Source organism: Argopecten irradians, chromosome 2 (genome assembly GCF_041381155.1).
Source record: "Argopecten irradians isolate NY chromosome 2, Ai_NY, whole genome shotgun sequence".
NCBI lineage: Eukaryota > Metazoa > Mollusca > Bivalvia > Pectinida > Pectinidae > Argopecten > Argopecten irradians.
In genome coordinates, this window is record NC_091135.1 from 59,151,663 (window position 1) to 59,174,227 (window position 22,565).

At 37.3% G+C, this 22,565-nt stretch overlaps 1 protein-coding gene across 1 annotated transcript in view; it reads right to left on the reverse strand.

Moving 5' to 3' along the window:
* LOC138316082 (TPR repeat-containing protein DDB_G0287407-like) overlaps positions 1 to 20,427 on the reverse strand; it is a 56,997-nt gene extending 36,570 nt beyond the window's left edge. Inside the window, exons 1-11 of the mRNA XM_069257573.1 lie at positions 20,020 to 20,427; positions 19,656 to 19,832; positions 19,227 to 19,364; positions 18,898 to 18,936; positions 17,956 to 18,148; positions 17,320 to 17,469; positions 13,117 to 13,343; positions 12,378 to 12,533; positions 11,542 to 11,646; positions 4,296 to 4,363; positions 3,438 to 3,522 (exon numbers count right to left, since the gene is read on the reverse strand). Coding sequence (XP_069113674.1) covers positions 3,438 to 3,522; positions 4,296 to 4,363; positions 11,542 to 11,646; positions 12,378 to 12,533; positions 13,117 to 13,343; positions 17,320 to 17,469; positions 17,956 to 18,148; positions 18,898 to 18,936; positions 19,227 to 19,364; positions 19,656 to 19,832; positions 20,020 to 20,289 — 1,608 coding nt within the window. The 5' untranslated portion in view covers positions 20,290 to 20,427. The remainder of the gene's footprint in view (positions 1 to 3,437; positions 3,523 to 4,295; positions 4,364 to 11,541; positions 11,647 to 12,377; positions 12,534 to 13,116; positions 13,344 to 17,319; positions 17,470 to 17,955; positions 18,149 to 18,897; positions 18,937 to 19,226; positions 19,365 to 19,655; positions 19,833 to 20,019) is intronic.
* Between the last annotated feature and the right edge of the window lie 2,138 nt (positions 20,428 to 22,565).

Consider the following 22,565-nt stretch of genomic DNA (forward strand, 5'->3'; position numbering starts at 1 on the left):
TGCAGAACTCTAGGACAAGTAGTGATTTATAGGATTTGCCTCTACTTCCCCTATTGGACCACACCCCTCCTGCTCCCGGGGGGGTCAGAGTCAAAACTTACACAAGTTCTGTTCCCCTCCCCCAAGGATGTTTGTGGCCAAATTTGGTTACAATCCATGTAGAACTCTAGGACAAGTAGCGATTTATAGGATTTACCTCTATTACCCCTATTGGGCCCCGCCCCTCCTACCCCCGGGGGGTCAGAGCCAAAATTTATACAAGTTCTGTTCCCCTTCCCCCAAGATGTTTGTGGCCAAATTTGGTTACAATCCATGGAGAACTCTAGGACAAGTAGTGATTTATAGGATTTGCCTCTATTTCCCCTATTGGGACCCGCCTCTCCTGCCCCAGGGGGGTCAGAGCCAAAATTTACACAAGTTCTGTTCCCTTTCTCCCAAGGATGTTTGTGGCCAAATTTGGTTACAATCCATGTAGAACTCTAGGACAAGTAGCAATTTATAGGATTTACCTCTATTACCCCTATTGGGCCCCACCCCTCCTGCCCCCGAGGGGTTAGAACCAAAATCTATACAGGTTCTGTTCCCCTTTGCCCAAAGATGTTTGTGGCCAAATTTGGTTACAATCCATGTAGAACTCTAGGACAAGTAGCAATTTATAGGATTTACCTCTATTACCCCTATTGGGCCCCGCCCCTCCTGCCCCCGAGGGGTTAGAGCCAAAATCTATACAAATTCTGTTCCCCCTTCCCCCAAAGATGTTTGTGGCCAAATTTGGTTACAATCCATGCAGAACTCTATGACTAGTAGCGATTTATAGGATTTACCTCTATTTCCCCTATTGGGCCCTGCCCCTCCTGCCCTCCAGGGGTCAGAGCCAAAATTTATACAAATTCTGTTCCCCCTTCCCCCAAAGATGTTTGTGGCCAAATTTGGTTACAATCCATGTAGAACTCTATGACTAGTAGCGATTTATAGGATTTACCTCTATTTCCCCTATTGGGCCCTGCCCCTCCTGCCCTCCAGGGGTCAGAGCCAAAATTTATACAAGTTCTGTTCCCCTTTCCCCAAGGATGTTTGTGGCCAAATTTGGTTACAATCCATGTAGAACTCTAGGACAAATAGTGATTTATAGGATTTACCTCTATTTCCCCTATTGGGCCACGCCCCTCCTGCCCCAGGGGGGTCAGAGCCAAAACTTACACAAGTTCTGTTCCCCTCCCCCAAGGATGTTTGTGGCCAAATTTGGTTACAATCCATGTAGAACTCTAGGACAAGTAGCGATTTATAGGATTTACCTCTATTTCCCCTATTGGGCCCCGCCCCTCCTGCCCCCGGGGGGTCAGAGCCAAAATTTATACAAGTTCTGTTCCCCTTCCCCCAAGATGTTTGTGGCCAAATTTGGTTACAATCCATGGAGAACTCTAGGACAAGTAGTGATTTATAGGATTTGCCTCTATTTCCCCTATTGGGACCCGCCTCTCCTGCCCAGGGGGGTCAGAGCCAAAATTTACACAAGTTCTGTTCCCTTTCTCCCAAGGATGTTTGTGGCCAAATTTGGTTACAATCCATGTAGAACTCTAGGACAAGTAGCAATTTATAGGATTTACCTCTATTACCCCTATTGGGCCCCACCCCTCCTGCCCCCGAGGGGTTAGAACCAAAATCTATACAGGTTCTGTTCCCCTTTGCCCAAAGATGTTTGTGGCCAAATTTGGTTACAATCCATGTAGAACTCTAGGACAAGTAGCAATTTATAGGATTTACCTCTATTACCCCTATTGGGCCCCACCCCTCCTGCCCCCGAGGGGTTAGAACCAAAATCTATACAGGTTCTGTTCCCCTTTCCCCCAAAGATGTTTTGTCCCCAAAGATGTTTGTGGCCAAATTTGGTTACAATCCATGCAGAACTCTATGACTAGTAGCGATTTATAGGATTTACCTCTATTTCCCCTATTGGGCCCTGCCCCTCCTGCCCTCCAGGAGTCAGAGCCAAAATTTATACAAGTTCTGTTCCCCTTTCCCCAAGGATGTTTGTGGCCAAATTTGGTTACAATCCATGTAGAACTCTAGGACAAATAGTGATTTATAGGATTTACCTCTATTTCCCCTATTGGGCCACGCCCCTCCTGCCCCAGGGGGGTCAGAGCCAAAATTTACACAAGTTCTGTTCCCTTTCCCCCAAGGATGTTTGTGGCCAAATTTGGTTACAATCCATGTAGAAATCTAGGACAAGTAGCGATTTATAGGATTTACCTCTATTACCCCTATTGGGCCCTGCCCCTCCTGCCCCCAGGGGGTCAGAGCCAAAATTTATACAAGTTCTGTTCCCCTTCCCCCAAGGATGTTTGTGGCCAAATTTGGTTACAATCCATGCAGAACTCTAGGACAAGTAGCGATTTATAGGATTTACCTCTATTTCCCCTATAGGGCCCCGCCCCTCCTGCCCCCGGGGGGTCAGAGTCAAAACTTATACAAGTTCTGTTCCCCTCCCCAAAAGGATGTTTCTGGCCAAATTTGGTTACAATCCATGCAGAACTCTAAGACTAGTAGCGAGCTAAAGGAAATGTTGGACGGACGGACGGACGGACGGACGGACGGACGGACAGACGGACGGATGGACGACGGACGACGGATGACGGACGATGGACGATGGGCACTGCCCCATGACATAAGCTCACCGGCCCTTCGGGCCAGGTGAGCTAAAAACAACAACAACAAATCTAAGTGCGATGGATTGTTTACACATATCATATATTCTAAAACACTTCGTGTTACTGACATACGCTCACTGGCTTAGTACATCATGTCCGCTGGCATATTTGTTGAAATTTAACTCACCAAGTGCAACACGAGTCAAACAGAATCCGGGCAAGTTCCGCATGAGATGTGGCTTCTGTTTCTTCTTTTGCGACATGCCATTTCTGACTTTCATTCCCTAGAGATATCCTAGAGTGCTACCGATTGCATTCTAATATCCTCCTCTTTGTTGCCGATTCAGATAAAAAAAAAATCTCACAGGCTTTAGTTCATCCATTTTGTATACTTTTAGTATGCAACAATGCGCATGTGCGAAACTTCGACGACCCAATCCATCGCAGCTTCATTTGCATACTATCCAGTCAGTCTGACATCGTAATCAATCCATCGCAGCTTCATTTGCATACTATCCAGTCAGTCTGACATCGTAATAAATCAAGGATTTCCTTCAATTTTGTATTCAAGACACACATTTGTTCAATCTCATACGCATAACTCAGTTTATCAGATTTTACAAAAAAATCTTTATTTGGTTGGGCGAAACATACCTTTAATGTAATTAGCTCATTATATTTTCACTTCTTCCCCTTTACAACTGTAATTTTGGTAAGTATTACATCCTCTTCTATTGCTACAGAGTAACACTTAGCAAGCTGCCTCATATCAGATAAAGAAGATACCTGTTCCACCAGATTGCCATCATGCTCAGGAACATTATAGTCCTCTTCAAGTCTTTGTAGGACGTTTCCAAACAGATCATGGACACTGTAAATATACATAAACATTGAACAATATGTTTACAGAGAAACTGTGAAATGACCAGACATATAATCATTTCTTTATAAAGGGACAATTCAGTCTAAGAGAACATTAAAATTTGTACATATATCGGAAAAACCCAGTTCTAATGGAAATTAGATCAGTCGGTTTTACTGTGATATGCCTGAAAAGCCCATGGTTGTGACATGTGTGTAAATGTTCAAACTCGCTCGCTGTCCGCCATTACACATTGTGGTAGAACTTCTTGTATGCCGAACCCTGTTCCTTGCTCGTAGAGTAATGCAATTTTTGTCTAGAACTGCTCAAATCGGTCTGACAGTAGTGTTTTTACCTTATTAGGTGAATTGTCTTGCCTAAAAATCATTGTATCACCTTCTCAGTGGTTATGTAGTTTATTTGTTTAATGTGCGAGACTTTGGCTTGGGTACAAATGTATGGGTAAAGCGTCCATATCGTACCTGTTTAATCGTATTGATCAACAATTTGATATTTCAATGATATTAATTAAAATACTTAACAATGTCGAGGAATTTGTCAATGTTTTACGTTATATGTTTCATAAGAAATGTAGAACAATACATTTATGCCATATTTTCCTTCTTGGTTATGTAAAAGAATTAGCCTGAGTGAATTGTCCCTTTAAGCCTTATAATGCTATTGAATATTATTGAATGCAGAATGTATAAACATATTACCACCATTACTGTTTTGAAAAATAAGATTGACAGAGACATCTACCCTAATGTTGGAACACTTACCTTTGACAAGAGACTAGGGAATCTATCTTCTGATCCAGGAGGCGAAAGTAACCAAACGAAACCAGCTCCTGTACAATACCAAAAGCGGTGGTTTTTATATTTATTTTGGAGTTGTGTACCGTAGTATGCTATATATATATCGACAGTAAACCACTGCTCTTAGACAGGTGCAAAGTAATCTCGCCTCTGAGATAAAAGCCATTATTGAATAGTTATCTCCCCTCTAACATTGATGCCATTATTGAATAAAGCCATCACTCCTTTGAAACAGATACTGTCACTGAACAAAGTTACCTTCCCTCTAAGATAGATGCCATCAATGAATGAAGGTGTCTCCCTTCTCTTTTCTAAGACTTCTACTGTAACTGAACTAAGTTATTTCACGTTTAAGACAGATACTGTAACTGTACAAAGTTAATTCCCCTAATAGACAGATACTGTAACTGAGCAAAGTTATCTCCCCTTATAGACAGATACTGTAACTGAACGAAGTTATCTCCCCTAATAGATAGATACTGTAACTGAACAAAGTTATCTCCCCTCATAGACTGATACTGTAACTGAACAAAGTTATCTCCCCTCAAAGACAGATACTGTAACTGAACAAGGTTATCTCCCCTCATAGATAGATACTGTAACTGAACAAAGTTATCTCCCCTCATAGACAGATACTGTAACTGAACAAGGTTATCTCCCCTCATAGATAGATACTGTAACTGAACAAAGTTGTCTCCCCTCATAGACAGATACTGTAACTGAGCAAAGTTATCTCACCTTATAGATAGATACTGTAACTGAACAAAGTTATCTCCCCTCATAGACAGATACTGTCACTCAACAAAGTTATCTCCCCTCATAGACAGATACTGTAACTGAACAAGGTTATCTCCCCTCATAGACAGATACTGTAACTGAACAAATTTATCTCCCCGCATAGACAAATACTGTAACTGAACAAAGTTATCTCCCCTCATAGACTGATACTGTAACTGAACAAGGTTATCTCCCCTCAAAGACAGATACTGTAACTGAACAAGGTTATCTCCCCTCATAGACTGATACTGTAACTGAACAAAGTTATCTCCCCTCAAAGACAGATACTGTAACTGAACAAGGTTATCTCCCCTCATAGATAGATACTGTAACTGAACAAAGTTATCTCCCCTCATAGACAGATACTGTCACTCAACAAAGTTATCTCCCCTCATAGACAGATACTGTAACTGAACAAGGTTATCTCCCCTCATAGACAGATACTGTAACTGAACAAATTTATCTCCCCGCATAGACAAATACTGTAACTGAACAAAGTTATCTCAACTCATATACTGATACTGTAACTGAACAAATCTATCTCCCCTTTTAGACAGATACTGTAACTGAACAAAGTTATCTCCCCGCATAGACTGATACTGTAACTGAACAAAGTTATCTCCCCGCATAGACAGATACTGTCACTCAACAAAGTTATCTCCCCTCATAGACAGATACTGTAACTGAACAAAGTTATCTCCCCGCATAGACAGATACTGTAACTGAACAAAGTTATCTCCCTTCATAGACAGATGCTGTTGCTGAACAAATGTATCTCTTCTCATCGACAGATGCTGTCGCTGAAGAAATATATCTCCCCTCAAAGAAAGATACTATAACTAAACAAAGTTATCTCCCCGCATAGACAGATACTGTAACTGAACAAAGTTATCTCCCCGCAAAGACAGATACTGTAACTGAACAAAGTTATCTCCCTGCATAGACAGATACTGTAACTGAACAAAGTTATCTCCCTTCATAGACAGATGCTGTTGCTGAACAAATGTATCTCTTCTCATCGACAGATGCTGTCGCTGAACAAATATATCTCCCCTCAAAGAAAGATACTACAACTAAACAAAGTTATCTCCCCTCAAAGACAGATACTGTCACTAAACAAAGTTATTTCTCCTCATAGACAGATTCTGTAACTGAACAAAGTTATCTCCCCTTAAAGACAGATACTGAAACTGAACAAAGTTATTGTAGCATCATTTATGATGTTTGTGATCCACATAAACCCAACACACTTATCAGCTTGACTGTATTCATTCTCCATCATAACAAGCACATGGTATACACAAAAACTGATGACATCATAAACCGGAAGTACCATTTTCAAGGGAGTGTCTATTATGGGGAGAAACCATTATTGTAGTTTCTATATTATCGTTACATCCCCTTTCTTTAGCACTGTTCATAACTCACTATATTCATCAAGATCAGAGTCTCTTTCGCGATGGTGCCACTTTTACTTAATTCACAGTCTTCGCTGAAATTATTAACATTAACAAATGAACTATTAAAACAAGAACAAAATAAGAAAAGTCTTTAGTAAATTGTCCCTTCAATCGCATGACTAGACAGACTAAGTTACTGAACTGTTTATCACTTACGCATAAAGTAAACATATTATTCAAGGATAGTGGCACGTTTCACGAGACACACAAAGTCCTTCAAGTAACTTGGTCGATGTACTTCTCGAGTCGATCTCCTCAGTGGAACCTCTACGACTGTCTGTTCATGCGTCCTTTGTGGCGGCCTCTCGTCTCCTTCATTGACGTTCGTCATCGCTGGTTCAGACACCTCCGGATCCAAAATGGGTTGATTGTCATCCTCAGTGAAGACCTCTGGGGTCTTCTTGAGATGATGCCGATTTCTACGATATACTGACCCGTCCTCTGTTTTGACTGTGTATGATCTAATGTTCACCTTATCTTGCACGCTTGCTTTTGTCCATTCCTTTCCGAACTCAGTTGGTTTAATTCTGACTGTCTCACCAGGCATTAGTTCAGCCAATGCCTTGGTACCTTTATCATAATATTGTTGTTGTTTGTCTTTCCTTCGCTCAATTTCCTTTCAAGTTTGTGAGTTTGGAACCACATTAGGCTCCAACAGCTTTGTTGTTAGCGGTAACAGCGTACGGGTGCGTCTTCCATATAGCCGTTAGACAGGGGACGACTTGACAATTTCCCCTGGTGCGTTCCTCCAATCCAACATGGCCAAGTAGGGATCTGTCTTGTCCTTCTTGGATTTTTCAAGAATATGTTTGGCAGTTTTGATCGCGTTTTCCACTTTCCCATTAGATTGCGGGTATCTTGGCGGACTAGTGACATGTTGGAACTCATAGGCCTTTGCAAAGTCAGAAAATTGTTTCCCTTTGAAAGGTGGCCCATTATTCGACATAATGACAGACGGTAGACCATAGCGCGAAAAATGAGCCTTCAACTTTCTGATTACCTCAGTGCCTTTCTTGTCATGGAGACGGTCGACTTCAAAAAAATCTGAATAATAATCAACAGTCAGAAGGTAGTCTTTCCCATCCGAGTAGAACAGGTCAACGCCGACTTTTTCCCATGGTCTACTTGGTGTCTCATGCGATATCAGAGGTTCTCTGCTATTCTCCTGCGAATATGCATTGCACGTGTCACATGCCCGAATAAACTCTTCAAAGTCACGATTCAGATTCGGCCAATATATTGACTCCCTTGCTCTTCGTAAACATCCCTGGAGACCGATATGGCTTGAATGTGCTCTTTCCATCATGTTACGGCGTTCGGAAATTGGCACTACTACACGGTCATTCTTGAATAACAATCCGTTGTGGACAGTCAACTCTTCTCGAAAAGGGAAGTACTTCTGGACCTCTTGAGAGAGTTGTTCTTTGCTCTCTGGCCACCCACATTGAATAACTCGCATTAATTCTATAAGACTTGCGTCACTTTCAGTGGCCTGTTGTAGCTTATGAAGCGTTTCAGACGACACTGGCAGATGTTTCACAGTGTTTACGTGTTCAAATTCAGAAAGGCAACTCGCAACACGTGTCTCTTCATCAGTACTTGACAAAAATGCCCTGCTTAACGTATCCGCCATGTACATTTCCGTGCCCTTCTTGTAGACGATTGTGTAGTCAAAACGCTGAAGATTTAGCAACATACGTTGTAAGCGTTTAGGAGCACTAAACAGGTTTTTCTTGTCAATAATCTCTAATGGCTTGTGGTCTGATTCAACAACAACATGTGTTCCATACGTGTATTGTTCAAATTTTGTCATTCCAAAAACCACCGCCAGAAGCTCTTTCTCAATCTGGGCATAGTTACATTCTGTTGCCGTGAGCGCTCGCGACGCGTTCTCCACAGGGTGTCCTTCCTGAAGGAGACATGCCCCTAGTCCATTTTCTGAAGCATCACATTGCAGTACCGTTTGTTTTGATGGGTCGAAAAATTTCAATACCAGCGCATCGGACAGTGCTTTCTTGATTTCATCAAAAGCCTTGCCTTGAACAGTTGCGTCCCACATAAATTCTGAATCCTTTTTCAAAAGGTCACGTAACGGAGTAGTCATCTCTGACAATCGCGGTGCAAACTTTTGCACAAAGTTTATCATGCCTAACAAGCGTTGTACTCCAGCTTTGTCTTTCGGAACAGGCATTTCGGTGATGGCTTTCACTTTAGACGGATCCATTTCTGTGTATCGCCTTAACTCCTTCTAATCCTTCAAGTGCCTTGTCCAATCTCCGCTGAAATTCCTCTGGGGCAGGTGAGATGCCAAAAGGCATTCTGAGCCATCGATACCGGCCCCAAGGGGTTCCAAATGTCGTCAAATAACTGCTCTCTTCGTCTAACTCAACATGCCAAAACCCGTCCTTTGCATCAACTACCGAGAATATGCGTGCTTTGTTCAATTCGGGAAGGATGTCTTCTATGGTTGGCATAGCATAATGATTCCTTTTAAGTGCCTGGTTTAATGGTTTGGGGTCAATACAAAGTCTCAACTTTCCGTTCGGCTTTTTCACGACTACGATTGATGAGATCCAATCTGTTGGAGTGTTTACAGGTGCAATCACACCAATATTGGTCAGCCTATTGAGTTCAGTTCGAAAATCATCCTTTATCGCTACAGGGGGCCGGCGCAGAGGTATTTTCGAAGGTGTAACATGAGGATCTACTTCAAGATGCAGTTTTCCTCTCAACTTTCCGAGTCCTTCGAAAATTATCCTGTCAGCTTTTACTTTTGACACATTTTCAGTTGATGAATCCGTTGTCAATGGTAACTAACTTGTGACTTGTAATTCATTATCCACTGGCAATGAAGCATTTGATGTGGAGACGATCGGCACGTGAGTGGATGACTTAAGTTGTAGAACTTTCTCCTTTGGAACCTCAGCCCTCGAGTATAGGTTTTGTGTGTTCACTGTTATTAAGTCCATTGCTTGTATAACGCGGGAACCCAAAATTGGCTTCACTTTTCCATCTACAATTACAAACTCGACCGAATACCGTCTCCCATTTTTTGGGTTGATGATTTGAACTCGTCGGGCCCCGACCGGAGACATTTCAGAGTTATTGAACAAGACAAGCGTTACATCTGTCTCTACTAAGTGTTCCAACTGAGGATCCCCAAAGACTTCCATATAGATAGATTTGGGCAACGCGTTCACGCTTGATCCGCTGTCGAGTTGACATTCAATTAAAATGCCCTTTGTTTCAATTATGGTATATAGCTTGGTTGGTATCTCCTCATGTTTTATAGTGTTTACCTCCTTTCGATCGATTGTGAAACAAAAGTCATCATCTGAACTCTCGTTTGTAGCCTCCACGTAATATACCTTTGGTTTTAATCTCCGACCAGGACGTCCATTTCCTTGATTTTGTCTTTGACCTTGACCTTGACCTTGACGAGGTCTTGACCTACATTTCTTTGCAAAATGATTCAGCATTCCGCAAATCGCACACGTTTTCTGCCATGCCAGGCACTGTTCGTGCTCGTTTACATGATTGTACCCACAATTGCCACAATTCACTATTTGTTTTTGCGAATTTCTCTTTCCACTACTTGTTTGCGGACGGTCCTGTGGTTGAGCGTTATCAGTTGCTTTCTTTCCGCATACCTTAACCTCTTCATTCGTAATGTCTTTCATGTGTTGAACTGATTTTTCAAATGAACGGCAAATGTCAATACACCTATGCAATGTCAGTGACTGATCCTGCAAGAATTTTTTTCTTGTAGCATTTTCCCGAACCCCCATAACGATCCAATCTCTGATAAGACTTTCCTCTAATGCACCATAGTTACATGTCTTTGCAAGGGACCTTAATGCTGCGACATACGCATCTATTGTTTCTCCTTGTTCCTGACTCCTGTTATTAAAGAGGTAACGTTCATAAGTCTCATTAGTCTGTCCAATGCAGAACTTTTCGAATTTGTCCAACACTTTGTCTACATCTGTTTTGTCGTCATCGTTGTCAAACGTGAGGCCATCATATATTTGTAATGCATCTGGCCCTATACAAGTTAGCAGAGTAGCATTTCTCAGTTCTTAAGTTTTGTGTTTTAAGCCACTCGCGACCTCATAATTGTCCCAAATACGACAGAATTTTTTCCAGTTAGCACATAAATTGCCTCGTAAGTCTAGCGCTGTGGGAACGGGAAGGTTTGCAGGAGCTTGTACAACAATGGGAACGGCATTTATTTGGGCTTGGGAAGTCATGGGAATTGTAGTAGAGGCTGTGTTTGTAGTACCAGTAGACATTTTCACGGACACGGTGATGTTTGCACTTGAGTTAGGTTTTACCGTCTCCCAGTCTTACCACACACTTCTGACACCATGTTGCGTCATTTATGATGTTTGTGATCGACATAAACCCAACACACTTATCAGCTTGACTGTATTCATTCTCCATCATAACAAGCACATGGTATACACAAAAACTGATGACATCATAAACCGGAAGTACCATTTTCAAGGGAGTGTCTATTATGGGGAGAAACCATTATTGTAGTTTCTATATTATCGTTACAGTTATCTCCCCTCATAGACAGATACTGTAACTGAACAAAGTTATCTCCCCTTATAGACAGACACTGTAACTGAACAAAGTTATCTCTCCTCATAGACAGATACTGTAACTGAACAAAGTTATCTCCCCTTATAGACAGAATCTGTGAGTAAACTCTTAGATAGATGCTGTGATTGCACTTATTAGTTATTTCATGTCATAGACAAATGCTATGATGTTATCTCCCTTCTAAGATAGATTTTAAAAGATGTTATCCTCGAAGACAGATGCCAGCACTGAATTAAGTTATGTCCCCGTGACAAATTATCTCCCCTGTTAAGACATATCAGGTGATATGTATTTGTATCCTGAAGAATATGTTATTCATGACTTGATTAATGAATTGATACTATTGTAACTAAAATCAGACTTACATTGAGAACAATCCTCATAAACAGTGCATTTTCTGTCTGCTTGGCTTGTACAACTTTGTCCACTTGTGCAGGGGATAATTCCTTTCCAGCCATGCGGAGTGTTTGCTGCAACACAGAAAATTCAAATTCTATATAAACGAATAAAGTGGTGATATATTAATATTGAATTCAGTGGCTAAATAGATCAAACAATAATTCATCATTTTGATATTGTATCACAGTTTGTTATTTCAATTTATTTAAACATACTATCTTTATGTATATTTCAGTACTATAGGCAGCAACTAGCCTTTAATATGTATATTTTGTATGTATGTTTGGAGAGGGCTTATCTATAAGTTGATAGAACTTGTGCCAAATCCTTTTTGTCAAATACCAAAAAGGCAAATAAAATATCTTTAAATCAATACTGTATTTTAAAAGTACATTGTATCCAGAAACAGTCATTATGATCAACTCAAGCTTATAAAAATCAAGTTAAAATTTCTGGATTAAAAGAAATATATATTGTGTTAATTAAAATGTATAAAACACACAACAGAAATATAAAATATGATGAACTTTTTTCTATTTTCTGAAGCTGTAAATTATACAGTCAAACTTGTCTATAAAGACCATGGGCAAAGAAAAAGGGTCTTTATAGACAATTGGTCTTTATACACAAGCCAAATTACATATAAATAGGCCACTAGGGACGCCTGGAAAGTGGTCTGAACAAACAGATAGTCTTTATACAGAGGTGGTTGCTAAGGTAGGTTTCACTGTATTTTCGCTGTACAAATTACTTATTAGAATTCTGTAGGTAAGCTTGATTTTATAACAGATGGCAGACATACTACACAAATGGCTCGTTGTGTTTCCAGGTCTAGAGGAGGTAGATCTATTATACAGAAGTTACGACTTTTCAGTTCTGTAATTGTGTCCTCATCAGTATTTTTCGTGGATACCACCAACACTGCTTGCTTTGGGAATTCTGGCAACCAATACACCGCCTGCAATAAATGTTAACAGGAAATCTGAACAAGAATTTTTTATAATCCACTAAATAAATTAAATGTCAGGGATATAACCAAAACAACGTGGATGGAAACCTTGACCCCCTGTTACCCTCTCCCAGTAAATTATGAACACATATCAGTTACAGTGTTTAATTTTGTATGGCAAGTGTAATTTGTGTAAGTTGGATCATTACAGTTACTGTAGTGAAAAAAAAATCATTTGTCAGTAATTTAATTGATACTCTAGTAGATTATTACCACATGTAGCTATTTCAGTATGGTTTGATAGACAACAACAGAATGTCATAATAATTATGACGCTAACGTTTAATTCAAATAGTGGATACATAAATGTTCTTCATGACTGCCTTTCATTTTACATTTGGGAGATAAAAAGATTAGTTCTCATAGATTTTGTGTATAAACGAAATCAGTATTATTTCAGAGAAAAAAAAGAGAATATGAAAATGATGTGGATGCACAGGAGTCTATGGTAGCTATCTGCCTGAATGTTCATGATAAAACGAGAATTTATACCTTTAATATTCCACTAAATAAACTAGATGCCAAGTCCTACCTTTTCAGATTTTGATGATCTCTTAACATTGCCCAGCCCATCAATAACCACCACAGGCTGTTTTCCCAGTGATACAAGCTTCTCCAGGACCACAGACAGTTTCCTCATCAATTCCCGTACATCATTTGAGCTCTCCTTCTTAGCCTCCCCAGAACTGTTATCTTCACTCATCTCCACAACTTTTTCTTCTAACTCCTCAGTCACTCTTGTCAGAACACTCTGTATTCCTATTAATACAACAGTTGTCATCATTTATCTAACATACAATAGTTTAGCTGCGATGACGTAGCTCTGAACGACGGACGGAAGATTTCTGACAGATGGAGTGGTATGATTATTCGTTCTAACAATACTTGTCATCATTTATCTAACATACAACAGTTGTCATCATTTATTTAGCATACAATAGTTGTCATCATTTATCTAACATACAACAGTTGTAATCATTTATCTAACAAACAGCAGTTGTCATCATTTATCTAACATACAATAGTTTAACTGTGATAACGTAGCTCTGAACGACGGACGGAAGATTTCTGACAGATGGAGTGGTATAATTATTCGTTCTAACAATAGTTGTCATCATTTATCTAACATACAACAGTTGTCATCATTTATAAAACATACAACAGTTGTCATCATTTATAAAACATACAATAGTTGTCATCATTTATAAAACATACAACAGTTGTCATCATTTATAAAACATACAACAGTTGTCATCATTTATAAAACATACAACAGCTGTCATCATTCATCTAACCAGGTTACATGTGAGATGTTTTGATATACTATGATGTTTAACGAGTTACAAGTGAGATGTTATGATGTACTATGATGTTTAACGAGTTACAAGTGAGATGTTATGATGTACTATGATGTTTAATAAGTTACATGTGAGATGTTATGATGTACTATGATATTTAACTAAGTTACATGTGAGATGTTATGATGTACTATGATGTTTAACTAAGTTACATGTGAGATGTTATGATGTACTATGATGTTTAACGAGTTACAAGTGAGATGTTATGATGTACTATGATGTTTAATGAGTTACATGTGAGATGTTATGATGTACTATGATATTTAACTAAGTTACATGTGAGATTTAATGATGTACTATGATATTTAACTAAGTTACATGTGACATTTAATGATGTACTATGATATTTAACTAAGTTACATGTGAGATTTAATGATGTACTATGATGTTTAACTAAGTTACATGTGAGATGTTATGATGTACTATGATATTTAACTAAGTTACATGTGAGATGTTATGATGTACTATGATGTTTAACTAAGTTACATGTGAGATGTTATGATGTACTATGATGTTTAACTAAGTTACATGTGAGATGTTATGATGTACTATGATATTTAACTAAGTTACAAGTGAGATGTTATGATGTACTATGATATTTAACTAAGTTACATGTGAGATGTTATGATGTACTATGATGTTTAATGAGTTACATGTGAGATGTTATGATGTACTATGATATTTAACTAAGTTACATGTGAGATTTAATGATGTACTATGATATTTAACTAAGTTACATGTGAGATGTTATGATGTACTATGATGTTTAACTAAGTTACATGTGAGATTTAATGATGTACTATGATGTTTAACTAAGTTACATGTGAGATGTTATGATGTACTATGATGTTTAACTAAGTTACATGTGAGATTTAATGATGTACTATGATGTTTAACTAAGTTAAATGTGAGATTTAATGATGTACTATGATGTTTAACTAAGTTACATGTGAGATGTTATGATGTACTATGATGTTTAACTAAGTTACATGTGAGATGTTATGATGTACTATGATATTTAACTAAGTTACATGTGAGATGTTATGATGTACTATGATGTTTAACTAAGTTACATGTGAGATGTTATGATGTACTATGATATTTAACTAAGTTACATGTGAGATGTTATGATGTACTATGATGTTTAACTAAGTTACATGTGAGATGTTATGATGTACTATGATGTTTAACTAAGTTACATGTGAGATATTATGATGTACTATGATGTTTAACTAAGTTACATGTGAGATGTTATGATGTACTATGATGTTTAACTAAGTTACATGTGAGATGTTATGATGTACTATGATGTTTAACTAAGTTACATGTGAGATGTTATGATGTACTATGATGTTTAACTAAGTTACATGTGAGATTTAATGATGTACTATGATGTTTAACTAAGTTACAAGTGAGATGTTATGATGTACTATGATATTTAACTAAGTTACATGTGAGATGTTATGATGTACTATGATGTTTAATGAGTTACATGTGAGATGTTATGATGTACTATGATATTTAACTAAGTTACATGTGAGATGTTATGATGTACTATGATATTTAACTAAGTTACATGTGAGATGTTATGATGTACTATGATGTTTAACTAAGTTACATGTGAGATGTTATGATGTACTATGATGTTTAACTAAGTTACATGTGAGATGTTATGATGTACTATGATGTTTAACTAAGTTACATGTGAGATGTTATGATGTACTATGATGTTTAACTAAGTTACATGTGAGATGTTATGATGTACTATGATATTTAACTAAGTTACATGTGAGATGTTATGATGTACTATGATGTTTAACTAAGTTACATGTGAGATGTTATGATGTACTATGATGTTTAACTAAGTTACAAGTGAGATGATGATGTACTATGATGTTTAACTAAGTTACATGTGAGATGTTATGATGTACTATGATGTTTAACTAGTTACATGTGAGATGTTATGATGTACTATGATGTTTAACTAAGTTACATGTGAGATGTTATGATGTACTATGATGTTTAACTAGTTACATGTGAGATGTTATGATGTACTATGATGTTTAATAAGTTACATGTGAGATGTTATGATGTACTATGATATTTAACTAAGTTACATGTGAGATGTTATGATGTACTATGATGTTTAACTAAGTTACATGTGAGATATTATGATGTACTATGATGTTTAACTAAGTTACATGTGAGATGTTATGATGTACTATGATGTTTAACTAAGTTACATGTGAGATGTTATGATGTACTATGATGTTTAACTAAGTTACATGTGAGATGTTATGATGTACTATGATATTTAACTAAGTTACATGTGAGATGTTATGATGTACTATGATGTTTAACTAAGTTACATGTGAGATATTATGATGTACTATGATGTTTAACTAAGTTACATGTGAGATGTTATGATGTACTATGATGTTTAACTAAGTTACATGTGAGATGTTATGATGTACTATGATGTTTAACTAAGTTACATGTGAGATGTTATGATGTACTATGATGTTTAACTAAGTTACATGTGAGATGTTATGATGTACTATGATGTTTAACTAAGTTACATGTGAGATGTTATGATGTACTATGATGTTTAACTAAGTTACATGTGAGATATTATGATGTACTATGATATTTAACTAAGTTACATGTGAGATGTTATGATGTACTATGATGTTTAACTAAGTTACATGTGAGATGTTATGATGTACTATGATGTTTAACATGAGTTACATGTGAGATGTTATGATGTACTATGATGTTTAACTAAGTTACATGTGAGATGTTATGATGTACTATGATGTTTAACTAAGTTACAAGTGAGATGTTATGATGTACTATGATATTTAACTAAGTTACATGTGAGATGTTATGATGTACTATGATGTTTAATGAGTTACATGTGAGATGTTATGATGTACTATGATATTTAACTAAGTTACATGTGAAATGTTATGATGTACTATGATGTTTAACTAAGTTACAAGTGAGATGTTATGATGTACTATGATATTTAACTAAGTTACAAGTGAGATGTTATGATGTACTATGATATTTAACTAAGTTACATGTGAGATTTAATGATGTACTATGATGTTTAACTAAGTTACAAGTGAGATGTTATGATGTACTATGATATTTAACTAAGTTACAAGTGAGATGCTATGATGTACTATGATGTTTAACTAAGTTACATGTGAGATGATATGATGTATTGGATGTTTTTACCGAGTTACAGCTGTGTTAGACATATAGATTTATGATTTATTCTGATGTTTAACCGAGATACATGCACAATGTTATTATGTTTTCAATGTTTTTACCCAGTTACAGCTGTGTATGATCCATGTTTAATGACTTACTTGCACTATCCCTGGCACAGCCCACGAAGTGGTATACGACACAACAGTTACGATAGCCGGGGTTTTTCATCAGTTGGTCCAGCCAGTTACAGATCAGTGCTGACTTACCACTACCAGCAAGCCCAGTCACGAGGTAGGGAGACGGGATTTCTGGACAGAAAACATAACGATCAGAAAGTAGTAGCCAACCTTCACAGATTAACTACATCTGCATTATATATATGTTGTATGCAGTGTTTTTAATCCTAATAAACAGGTGTATAAATATTGAAGACAGTAATATTAGTTCTGTGTACACATAATAACTGAGCAGCCATTCTTACTATTGATATGATGTCATACGTATATTACTATTTTCTAAAAAAATCTCTGAAGATATCGGACATAAGTTGGGCTTTGGAAAATGTAAAATTAGATTATACACGTGACTTAGCAACGATTTGGTCATCCCGATTGCATTTTAGTGATTTGTTTGTGTTATTTTTTGGAAGGTTCCGTTGGAATCGTAGGAGAAATAATTACTGAGCAGTAACAGTCATTCTTTCTATTGGTATGATGTCACATGTTCACCACTATTTTCTGTTACAAAATACACCTGAGTTATGATCAACTCAGTTCAGTTTTTCATATTGTTACCTGCATCAACATTTTTTATGAGCTGTTTGATATAATTGGTGCCACCCTCATACAGTTTGATCTTGTTAGAGAGGAAGGCAGCGTGGAGGGACTTAGCTAAGGCCTTTCTATCCTCCTGTACCACATGTACACTACTGATCATCAGGTACTTGGTCAGGTGCTCATGGATGGCCTTAAACATCAACTGTGCACCCTGGAAAAATGAAGTGCCATAATCAGTAGTTAACAGTGAAACATTACATATACAGTATAGCTTGTACATTTTCATAAGTAGTTTATTCGGCTATATTCATGATTTAAGTTAAATCTACAAATTCAAAACATATGCAAAATAATAGCTACATTATCATACCAGCGTCTTGGCTTTGTTTACAGTGTACCCTATCCAAAATGGCACGGCTTTCAAGCTATTATACTCAAAATTAATTGCAAAGAACACCATTACATGTAAAACTCTATTGATCTGTGTATATTGAAATTAGAAGAACCAGTGTATTGTGAATTCAAACCTCTGCAAATAGGTTCTCAGTGTTTGCAAATTAGCGAAATATGGACCCCGCAAATCTAAAGCATTATACAGTACATTAAAACCTAGCTATCTTAGCAACCACTTCTGTATAAAGACAACCAGCTTAATAAGAGCACTTTTCTAGGGTCCAAAATGGCCTATTTCAACACAATTCAACCTGTCTATAAAGACCACCTGGCTATAAAGACATTTTTTCCAGTCTGTTGGGTAGTCATTATCGACAGGTTTGGTTGTATATACTCTATGTCTAGACATCAACAATCATTTTTATTGCATTATGTTAGTATGTTTATCTGATACATGTATTGGTCAATCACAAAATATTTGTCCAATTCATATAATAATGGTGTAAAATATATCAATCACCATTCTGAGTGAAGTAATTTCTATGTGAGACTTTAAAAAAGTCTTACCTCTTTAGGGTTCTTATAACACAAATTAACACCCAGGGTCTGGAATAAAAATATTATATATTGTACATTTTGATATTGATTTTATTCATTTGTGACAGAAATTATATAAAAAAATTTCCATCGGAAGTTTCGTGTGTAAGTTTGTGTCATAGTTTTTAGCAGTTATTTTACTTAAATTGATTTGAAGACACATATTTTTGAGGCTATCCTATCAAATAACATATCAATGAAAAGTCTGGCACCAAATTCCAAAAGTGAAAACTTATTAAAATCAAATTATTTTATAACAACTACAGCAGTATGTTTGCAGTATCCAGGTTCTGTCTCACCAAACTTTCTGTGTCCTTGCATCTGCATTTCAGATCATCTAGCAGTTTGACTGATTCATCACTCTCGGGGGAATACTTAAATACCATTTTCTTGTCACCTTTCTTTCTCGCTTCCTCACAGACCTTGTCATCATAAGCCTGCATGAACACAAAGATGAGGTTGTATACATATGTGAATAGGCTTTATATATGTAGATGTTACATGTGGTTTGAAAGGCAATTAAATGAAATAGAATCAAACTCAAGACTTAAGTATCACATAACATTTGAGTATCAGTATAGAAAATCTGGAAAATTTAACACAAAATTTAACTATGAATTCCAAGTTGCCAAAATTGATGGAAATTAGGGGGTTTCTTTTGTTGTTTTTTTTCCTTTACTCCAAAACTTTTGAACATGAGTTTTTACATTATTCATTAATCTTCAAACCTTATCCCTGAAGCAGAGGTAGGCTGGAAGAGATCCTGGATTGTTGAGGTGTCCGTGTAGAAACTCTAACTCGGTTACACTCTTGTCACGGACCGAGGACAGCCAAGGGTACTTACTGACAGCATTGTCAAAGTTTTCCTGGAGGGCAGTGTCGCCAGCTCCATGCCATCCATATCTCTAGAATGAAAACTTTGAGGTGTTAAACAAATATATGTTATTTTATGTAAAATCTATAATGCATTCATGTGTGCATGTAATATTTCATTAAATATTTCACTAATTTTTACAAATAAAATTATAGTTTTGAACAGAAAATCTTGTACAAAAAATATGTATATAGATATCTATAAACATATATACTTGCCTGTCCAAAAAAACCTATAATCATATCAGACCGGTCCAGTTCCTTCAAACATAGGTTTATGACCTGGGCACTGGCCGAAGACTCAGTGGTGATGCCCCATCTCATGTCGACTGCCACAAACTGGACTCCTCGTGAGTTACATATATGGTTGATGTGTGGAAAGTAGCGCCTAGTTAACTCTTCTCTCTCCTCCTCCATACCGCCAAACGGAGACGAGAAAAAAATCCGCAAGGTGCTCGGATCTTTGAGCTTTTTCGGATAATTCGTCATGATCGGATTTTGAAGAGCTACACTTGCAATAACCTTTTCAATATCATGGGTTGCTTACGCCTTATACTCCGGAGTTTGATAACTCGACCTAACCATTCAGACATTGCCTTGTCAGCATGTAAACGGATGTAAACAAAATCTTTCTCGCGTAAACTGGAACGTACTACGAGTACAGCCCGGTACCGCCCGGTACTGCCCGGTACCGCCCGGCACAGCCCGGCACCGCCCGGCAAAGCCCGGTACCGCCCGGGGAATCCATATTGACCGCCCGGGCTTTCATTTTCATTCAAACACCATTAAAAGTATAGTATACAGATAGATAACTAACGTATTAATAATTTAGACCAAAAATAGCATGAAAACATTGAAAAACGAAAGAAGTACGGGTTCGCGAAATTCGCGATCTCGCAACCTAACCTCAGTGAAGAGCCGTAATCTTGTTATTTGTAGATATAAGACCGCCCGGGCTTTAATTTGCATACCAACACCAATGCAAATATAGTTTACATGTAATTACCTAACACATGCATAATTTGGCCAAAGAGTAGTGTGAAAATATTGAAAAAAGAAAGCGGTATGGCTTCGCTAATTTAGCGATCACGCAAGCAATCCTGATTGTTGTTATTTGTAGATATAAGACCATTTATTTTCATCCAAACTTCGTTGAAAGTATAGTTTACAGATAGATACATTATATATAGATAATTAGCCTAAATATAGTATGGAAACATTAAAAAACGAAAGAGTAGTGGCTTCGCAAAATTCGTGATCTCGCAATCGAGTCGCAATCTTGTTATTTGCAAATATAAGACCGCCCGGGGAACATATATCTACCGCCCGGGCATTTACTTGCACTCAAATACCATTAAAAGTATAGTTTACATATAGATACATAGCATATAGATAATTTTGTCGAAAAAAAGGTGTGAAATTATAGAAAAAAAAGAAATCGGTACGGCTTCGTTAAATTAGCGATCTCGCTACCGAACCGCGCGCGTAATCTTGTTATTTGTAGGTATAAATCCGGTGTGCTTTTATTTTCATTCAAACGCCGATGAAAGTATAGTCTACAGATAGATACATAACGAATAAATACTTAATCTAAAAAATAGCATGAAAATATTCATTAACGAAAGAGTCACGGCTTTACAAAATTCACGATCTCGCAACCCATTCGTAATCTTGTTATTTGCAGATATAAGACCGCCCGGGGAACATATATTTACCGCCCGGGCATTTACTTGCACTCAAATACCATTAAAAATGTAGTTAACCGCTAAATACTTAACATATAAACATTTTGACAAAAAATAGTGTAAAAATATTGAAAAAATGAAAGAGTTACGGCTTTACAAAATTCACGATCTCGCAACCCATTCGTAATCTTGTTATTTGCAAATGTAAGACCGCCCGGGGAACATATATTTACCGCCCGGGCATTTACTTGCATTCAAATACCAATAAAAGTGTAGTTAACAGGTAAATACTTAACATATAAACATTTTGACAAAAAATAGTGTGAAAATATTGAAAAATGAAAGAGTTACGGCTTTACAAAATTCACGATCTCGCAACACGTTCGTAATCTTGTTATTTGCAAATGTAAGACCGCCCGGGGAACACATATCTACCGCCCGGGCATTTACTTGCACTCAAATACCATTAAAAATGTAGTTAACCGCTAAATACTTAACATATAAACATTTTGACAAAAAATAGTGTGAAAATATTGAAAAATGAAAGAGTTACGGCTTTACAAAATTCACGATCTCGCAACCCATTCGTAATCTTGTTATTTGCAAATGTAAGACCGCCCGGGGAACATATATTTACCGCCCGGGCATTTACTTGCATTCAAATACCAATAAAAGTGTAGTTAACAGGTAAATACTTAACATATAAACATTTTGACAAAAAATAGTGTGAAAATATTGAAAAATGAAAGAGTTACGGCTTTACAAAATTCACGATCTCGCAACACGTTCGTAATCTTGTTATTTGCAAATATAAGACCGCCCGGGGAACACATATCTACCGCCCGGGCATTTACTTACACTCAAATACCATTAAAAGTGTAGTTAATAGGTAAATACTTAACATATAAACATTTTGACAAAAAATAGTGTGAAAATATTGAAAAATGAAAGAGTTACGGCTTTGCAAAATTCACGATCTCGCAACCGAGTTGTAATCTTGTTATTTGCAAATATAAGACCGCCCGGGGAACACATATCTACCGCCCGGGCATTTACTTACACTCAAATACCATTAAAAGT